The sequence below is a fragment of the Eutrema salsugineum genome, unplaced genomic scaffold (assembly GCF_000478725.1).
Source record: "Eutrema salsugineum unplaced genomic scaffold, Eutsalg1_0 scaffold_16, whole genome shotgun sequence".
In the NCBI taxonomy this organism is placed as follows: domain Eukaryota; kingdom Viridiplantae; phylum Streptophyta; class Magnoliopsida; order Brassicales; family Brassicaceae; genus Eutrema; species Eutrema salsugineum.
This window is the reverse complement of record NW_006256858.1, coordinates 2,481,842-2,490,754: the sequence shown is the minus strand read 5'-3', so window position 1 is coordinate 2,490,754 and position 8,913 is coordinate 2,481,842. Positions and strand designations below refer to the sequence as shown.

Below are 8,913 nucleotides of genomic sequence, written 5' to 3'. Positions count from 1 at the left end.
AATAAAAAGACAGCGTTGCGTTAAGAAAACGACGTCGGCTTTTCATCGTTCACGGGACCCAATAACGTTATTTTGCGTTTTTGTTTGGGAAAGTCGTCACACGTGCGCGTTGATTTTAGATATTCCACAAATGAACCTCACACTTTAAAAGTGATTAATCTACAAATCATCCCAGGGACAAAAAATCTCTTAAATTAGCTTTTTCTCCAAACGCAAACGAAATGTAGACAATTAAGTTAAAAATAAAAACCACCGCCTTAATGTACAATTCCAGGTTTTATTTAAAGCAGTGTTCAGTATATTTTGCTCCCAAATTTTTTGATTTTGATCCTAATAACCAAAATAAGGGGAATAATGTGAGATTACAAACTTTAGAACCTTTTCAAAACGTTAAAAAAATTATTGCTGTATTTTCTTTTTAATAAAAGGAAAAGAATCTCGATCGTAGAGTATTATCATGACCGAGAAACCGACTCGGCAAGTTTCCCGATTCGTTTGATAACCTCAGGAGACAGCTTCTTCACCGGTTTCCTCTCCTTCTCCGGTCTAAAATCAAAACCGAGTGCGTCCGATACTTCTTCGGAGCTCCATCCAGCTTTTCGGAGCGACTCCGAGAACCGACCCGCTTTCAAAAGCAACGCATCTAAAACCGCTTGATTGTCTAAAATAACCATTTCGCCCTCAAAGAAACCAGATGCCGACACGTGGACAATATCGTCTACGTCGGATTCGCTCCACCCGCCTCCTCTTAAAACCGACCCGATCCGGTTCACGTACTCGTCGACCCACTTCGGCGTCTCGGATCTCGGTAAGTCTACGTATCTCTCCGGCGATGAAGAGTGTGACGACGACATCGAAGAAGCCGAGTTTCTCCGGCGACGATCCACCGCAGCGTCACTCCAAAACTCCACCCATCTAGGTGTACCCGAACCCTGAACCCGACCCGAATCTAAGCTCATTCTGGAGAAATTCGACGAGGACGACGACGATGATCCGGCGGATTTCTCGCTCACCGAACGCTGTTTAGTGAGAATAGCCGGACACAAGTCGGATCCTCTGAACACAGACTCACGCTCGAAGAAATCGGATAGATCCGACCCGCAACAAAAAATCCGGGTCTCGTCGATGTAGAAAATCGGGTTACCCGCTAAAGACGGGCTACAAGGAATAAAGCAGTGATCGAAAATGGGTATCATCAAAGGAGCTCTTTTGAGAGCGATTCTCGCGACCCGTAAAGCTTTTTCCGGGTCGGACGGTCTCGGGCCCCAAGATTTGCTCCAGAGAGTGTTTCTCGCGATCTGAAACGATACGGCGGCGATCGGAAGATCGATCATGGCTCGGAGATGGAGACGAGCTCCGGGAGAACGCCAATCTGGAAATCCGGCGCCGACTGGTAAACCGGCGGTGAGAACGGCGCGGAGATCCGGTGGGAAGGCGAATGCAAACTCGGCTTCCGCTCGGGCGAATTCGGAGTCGGTTAGACCCGGTTGGACTTGGATACCCGAAGAGTGTAAGTGTGAGATTACTTGGTCGGCGAGAGATGAGAAAGAGACGAGACTGTTCCTGACGGTTGGAGTCGTTGGTGCGGAGGCGCGAGCTGAGAGACGGCGGAGACCCGCCGCGTGTGCTGGCCGGAGACCGGTCATTCTCCGATCAACATCGACCATTTTCAATTTTTTTTGAGGAAAGAACAAAAGATTTGGGAGTAGGAGTTATGGAAAAGAGCAAAGCTTTTATGAGTTATGGGGTTTCAGATATGTCTGATGGCGAACTGAAAAAGATGATAGGCGAGAGAGAGAGAGAGAGAGAAGCTTTGTTTGGATCAAAGTGAGGAGCTTCTTTTATTTATAGCAAGTTTTATTGGTGGGACCAACTAATTGTCTTTCTTATTTTTTTGGTTTTATTTAGTATTTTATGAAATATTGAAATAGTTCGTTTTGTAAAGAATCTCTAGTGACTTCATCGACTAGACTAATTTGATGATTAAAGTCTTTGATATTTTCTTCATGGAGATTCTTTAATTATCTAAATCAGCATCAGATACCTTTCTGATCGGTTTACACTTTTGTTTAGTTCTCTTCCACGGCTCTGATTTTCTTGGAAACACGTAGGACCCCATGCATAACTTATGGATACAAGCAAAGGCTAATAAAAATCAGATTATCACACTAATCAAACATTATAGTGAGTCGGTTCATAAAATATTTCATTATTTTGAGTAATTAACGTTTTTAGATCTGGGCTGAGAATAAATTTGGAATGAACTCGATTGAAATATGATTGAACAAATAGTTTCAGGTAACACATATAAATAGAAAGTTTGTAAAAACCAATGTGATAATAATTTAAGGAAATAGGGTAATAAAATAATTTATGGTACTATTGTGAAAATAAACTGGTGATGGTATGTTTAGAAAAAAATATGAAAATATAATTTTTTTATCATTGTAGATTTAGAGCTTAACTACTGGCCGAATTTTTCAAAATTTGATCTGGTTTAAACCAAAACCAACTATCAATTTAGTCTGTAATCGACCTCGGTCTGAATAGAGAGGTTTGTTTCGGATTGAGAAGCATTGTAGATACGGAGCAAAGGTTGAAAAGTGATTAGACGTAAGCCAATATATATATATCATATCCACTCCACCACGCTGCATCAAATCATGTTCCTCATTTCATTAGGGACAAAATCGATAATAATCACTGTTTGAATTTGATTTGGATTTATACACTTAATTATAATTTTTGCAGTGACTTTAATAGTATAAAACTAGCAAACTAATCCTGCATCATACCAAGACATCATTTATCATGAAATGGATTAAAGTATTTTGTTTCTTTCTACTACATACTTGAAAATCGAAAGTAAACAAAATAAACAGTACACATGCAGTTTACGCGTGAATTGTAGTTGTAAAGTTGAAAATTCCACCGCTTTGTTTTTTTCTGATATTATGGTAAAACTTTTTCGGATTTTTACTTATCTATCTATATAGTTGTGATTTAATCTCTTTAATTTAATGCGAAAGTGAATCTAATCTATGACCGTTGAGGCAAAAATTTTGGGGGTAAGCAATAAAAACGGTCACGCGACTCTAGGCCACACTACTCGGGAATCTCACATGCCAATACCAATATGGCAAGGATTCTTTAGAGAAAATTATGTTTCGAGTGTTAGATCGAAAAAGCATATGTGTAAATACTAATTCAAATAGCACTACAATTTTCAATGAAAAAATGTGTGGACATAATTTAAAATTACATCAGTGTATAAACACAATAGTTTGTGTCTCTATATTCTAACGTCGTCGAAGCTGCCTAGTATTAAAAGCATTAATTTCAAATAAACGGCCACTTTGTCAGGTTAACCACATGTTAGGTTTCAGGAAGAAAAAAAGTTTACATGTTGGGTATTTAATTTTTTTTTTTGCTTTCACTATTTAAACCCTAATTTATTTTTAGTATTGAATTTTATGCGTAAATTCGAACTATGATCAAATCACCATGATCTTTTGTCAATTTAATATGTTACGGGTCAACGGCATAAACTTCTGCATACCGTACGTGACCTGGGCTTAATTAATGGAGATTATTATATTGTTTCAAGAGGTTAATTAACTTGTAAATGACATTTGTTTGATGTTCACACTCTCGCAAATGGTCAAATGATACAAAACCTACTTAACATAACTATGCAACTTCCATCTGAACAAATAAAATAGCATCCAAATCAACACACTTGTTTTAATTAATGATTACCTTGTATCTACAAAGATATTATATTTTTAAACATCTTTATTTAAAAAATCCCCTAATTGATGGCGAAATAACGGAATGTTTTTCTATTTTTGCATGAGTATACCGATCATACAATTTTACAAAATCGTAGACTGTTGTTGACTCTTCAGAAAATCAATAATAAAATTCAATATCGTATAACTATTAGTTATATTATTATCTAAAATAAGAATAATAATGAGAGATCAAGCTACTTTGTAGCTAACTAACTTCTATACCACTCCACTTGCTCTGTCCAGTTATAATTGTGTCCGACCCGTTTCCAAAGTTTTTTAACTATTTATCTATTTTTATTTTTCTCAGCGTTTGGTGGCTTAATACCATCTACAACTAGTAAATCTACAAGTTCGCTGAAATATTGTTAATATTATGCTATCTACATTTTAACACTGAATCGACCAGATTTTTTTCTTTTCTTTTTCCATTTGGTTTATGTGACGGAATACATCATCGTCATTGTGGTTATCATTTTGATAATAGTCGACCATCAACATATATCATAAGAAAATCCCAAGAATATGAGTTATACCCTTAGATCTCGTGATCATAAAACTATTGGAGCAGAAAAGAAGCTGGATCAGATCTGTAGGTAATATAACTTATAAGAGATTTTGGTATTATTATAGATGACAAGACAAGAAAGTATTTTATTTATTAAAATTGACCATTTTTCGTCGATACATGAATTATATATTATGTAAAGATATGTGTGAAAGGTTGGACTTGGGTATGGGTAAGAGTTAATGAAATGTTCTCATAAGGTGAAGAGTATTTGTTGTCTGGGTGTGAAGCTTTTGGAACATTTACAAGTTAGATGTTTAATTGTAGCTGAAACTCTGCGACATTTTGTAGGGTCCATTTGTCCCAACCACATAAACTAACATCTTTAATGATTTTTTTGTAGGAGATATACGGGAGCTGTTATTTTTATGCAACTAGTTCATTGATTTTGTTAGGAATATGTATGTTTGTTCTCCATTTACTTTAATAAGAGTCAATTCAAAAATAATTTTTGATTTTTATATTGTAGATTAAGTTTGTCCATTTTTTTTTTTGTTTCCTTGCAAAATAATATGCGGTTTACTATTTTATACTAAGATATCCTTCATCGGTCCAATCTGATCTGAAAGTTATTACTCTACCATATGTAACATACTAACATATATATATATATATATATATCTTTGAAAGTAACATATATATATATATATCTTTAAAAGACTTTTAGTTTTTTTTTGTCTCCTCTATATAATTGATTTATGTAAAGGAGGAGCCTAGTTGTATTTGAATATTTTTGACATAGACTGAAATGAGACATAACATATCTCATATTTTTGTTGTATTTGAATGTTTAGGACATAGATTGAAACGAGACATAATAAATCTCATATTTTGAACGACAAACGAATTACATGTTCGACTATCCCAAATAACGTTTAGATCAAACGTCTTATTTAACACGACAAATGATAAGGTCAAACATGTTCGACTTCACGTGATGTTCCATGTATATTTGACAAAATATGTCGACGAAATTTATGGCAAAATTCTTGAATTTAAAGTGTCGTTACAAAATGTCATTATCGTTAGACAACTTTGGTCCGTTTTTGTGTGGCTTCGACTCTATCGACCGTTGCTCCCCACTCGATCACAAGTCTCGATCAGTCATTTTGGTCCAACAGCATTGGTTTGGTTCAATGTCTTATTAAGAATTATGAAAAATGTCAAATCTCTTGTTGTGATGGGTTGGGTATATATATCGTAATGATTTTTCTTGTTGGTTGATGTTAAGAGAACATAGGACGCCCAAGCTTGGAGTATATATAATATAAATTAAATAAATAATAACCAAAATTATTCTTTAATGAAATCATAACTAAATATAGATAAATATTAACTACGTACTAGCAGTGGCAAAAAAACATTTATCAGACCAACTACAATTTTATAGCTTACCAGATTACACTGGTCAATATATATTTTTGGGATTTGTCGAATGATTAAGCCGTAGTATTCAATTGGGGCCAATATCTTTTTGTAGCATGTTCTCGAGAGGAGGCGTCCATGAAATACCTTGTACGGTGGGTACAAGTATTTGTTCTTGCGGATTTTATGTTTGCGCTTGGATTGGTGGAGAATTCAGTGTGATCTCGAGACAGTAGCATGGTCATAGAACATATAGTTACATAAGATCATGTTTCTGTGAAAGATGCATTCATTATACCATGTTTTGAAGTGGTAAGTGTGACAATAATTTAGAACAACAAACATTTTAAAATGTCAATTGGTTTCGCATTTTAAGGTGAGCCAGTCGAATATAATTACAAAATTCATAAAGAAGGTATATATTATCTCAATCATAGACTAGTATTATATGTACTAAAATTTCACAACCAATAAAAATGCTATACAATTAAATAACTTCAAAGAGGGTTAAAAGCTTCCGCATGTGCTTAATACCTTATTACCTACCACCATAACCTGTTTTACTGATAATCAAAAGAACAATTAAGTAGAGCGTACCATATAATATATATAATATATATATATATATATTATATGCATACAAGTACATCAAGTTGCTATATAAGCTATGAACGTAAGTCTGTTGTGGATCCGTATATGTTGCAAAAGAACTACCATCGTAATTTGATTGTGAAACCGTTCATCATAATTATACTGCAAATAGTTAGTTTCGATCGATGAATCATCAATTTTAATTGAATAAAGATTAAAGATATATATATATATATATAAAAAAAAAAAAACTTTTGTCTTAGTAGTATTAAAGATTTTATTATCTTTATTATGCTTTAGTCTATTTTTAGTTTTCAATTATGAAAATAAAGTATGCCAAAATTGTTTTGTTTTTAAAGGTAAAGGAGAGACTACAGTAAAACTTTTATAAATTAATAATGTTGGAACTATAATATTCTATTAATTTATTGAATTATTAATTTATCGATATACAAATCGGTCCAAAAAACTAATTTGGGACTTAAAAAATATATTAATTTATCGAGGTATTAATTTATCAAGTATTAATTTATAGAGGTTATACTGTATATATGATCGATAACACATAAAACAACGATGCGACATCTATTTTGGTGAAACTTTTGGTTTTGTTTAGCTAACATTCGAACTTTTTGTTTTTGTAAAACGACATTTTAGATCATAAAACAAAACAACACAATTCTTGTTTTTTCTTTTTTTGACAGCACAATTCTTATTTTTTTCTCGGGTTACTAATCCTAACCTATAATATTAGAAAAGATGATTCTATTTAAAGTAGAAAAAACTTTATTCCTTGATTCACTAGTCACTACCACCTTTTCATAAACCATTCAAACTTTGTTTTTTTCTTCCCTTTTATATTTCTATAGATTAGATTAATAAGCACACTCGTGTTGGTTGATATAATCCTACTTTCTTCTATAATCGATTCTTGGTGTAGGTTATAGGAAGGCTATAAAGAAGCATGCGTGCGTGCGGTGGCGAGGAGGAATAAAGTAAGTTTCTCATTGTTTTCTGATTTCATTTTGTCGGTTCGCTAAACGGATTTTGCAGCCGGCTTTTTTTTCTTTCTCCTTTATGCAGATGAATATTGTAACTTCTTGGCATTCCAAAAAGAGATTATACATTGGCATAAGAACGAGTTTAGTTATATGGCGAAATCACGTTAAAAAGTTACATGGGTGGTTTCTGATATAAAATAAACAAAAAGAACAAAATGGTATTCGTTTAGAGTTTGTAGAATAAGCCAAAGAAACGATCCAAACAAAGTTGAATAATGACCATAACGAATACAAGTATAGATATAATTATCAATTTTTTATTATTTTGTTACCTTTTTACCATTTGGAGTGACCTAAACAATATTTTTGTCAGCTAGATTGTATAGGTGGATTAAATTAACCCAGGTACAATTATTTCGAAAAATAAGAATTTTTTAGTAGTTCTCAACCGGGCATAAAACCATTTTTAGTTCTGGCTGCGATTGAAATCAGAGTCTAATTTTTTAATCCAACAGCTTCACATGTTTTTGATCATTGTTAAAAAACATGAAAACCTTTTTTTAGAGGTCAGTTGTTCAAAACCTTAATTTATGCATTCAATCAAAACAGCGTGTTGCACAAAAAGTTGCTTTAAAAAAGCTTAAACCATTAATAAGAATTATAATTGTTAGAGAAGGCCTATATATATACTGCTATTCATATGGCTCATCAAACTCTAACGAGTAAAGATCCTCCACTCCACTCCACCCTCACATTGAATTCGACGTAATTATCGTTGGCTATGTTTTGAGGTCGAAAATAATGAGCCTGCTAAGTTTGGTTCACCGCCTAAGTTGGACCGTTTATGGTTCAACAAATAGTTCGGCTCTTTTTACTTAGTTCAAGCAATAAAGTATCATTTAAGCACGGTTAGTTAGCGAATTATACGGTACATTTGGACATTAATGACTTACATGTTGGAGATTCCTACATGTGTTTTTGAACATTTTAGCTGGACCTTGATAAATTCTAAATTTGTTTTTGTGATGAAAAAACAAAGATTGGAGCCAAACCCTACCCAAAAGCTAGCTAGTGTAATCAATCTCTTTGGTATTTGCTAATCTTATCATGTATAAAGTGTAAACAATCTACTGTATGTATTATAGACTTATAATTAATTAAATATGTATGGTTTAGTGTTAAACATGCTATACATGTACATAGTGTATTGGGCCATAGTTGATAGAATGTAATATGAATCTTCCTAAGCTAATAAACCCACACCGTTTGATATAATCTACAACGATATATTTTTCTTCGAAAGGACGTTATATGATGAATGATGTTTATGTAAGGTCGTTTAGCTAACATGAACCCAAAAAGTATTTTGACAAAAGAACCCACTAAAAGATTTTCTATACGATTTTTCACTCGTGGAATGTCCTTTATTCTATGATAAACAGAAGAATATCCAAATTTTCTAAGTATTATTTAATGCAATGACAAGTTGACTACTTATATTTGCTTCGTTAATTCCAGGTAAATTACTTACATATATTATGATAAAATATTAAAAAGCCAGGTCATTATGACTTGGGCCGGCCCAATTTCCCTGAGT

General features: G+C 33.5%; 1 protein-coding gene across 1 annotated transcript; it reads right to left on the bottom strand.

Annotated features, from left to right (window-relative positions):
* Nucleotides 1–263: 263 nt before the first annotated feature.
* Nucleotides 264–1,757, bottom strand: LOC18021357. The gene has a single exon (XM_006403976.2). It carries the CDS (start codon nucleotides 1,665–1,667, stop codon nucleotides 456–458), a length of 1,212 nt encoding a protein of 403 aa, XP_006404039.1. The 5' UTR covers nucleotides 1,668–1,757; the 3' UTR covers nucleotides 264–455.
* Between the last annotated feature and the right edge of the window lie 7,156 nt (nucleotides 1,758–8,913).

Bases quoted from the DNA above. Each gene is read 5' to 3' on its own strand.
- LOC18021357 (XM_006403976.2), bottom strand. From the start codon at position 1,667: ATGGTCGATGTTGATCGGAGAATGACCGGTCTCCGGCCAGCACACGCG.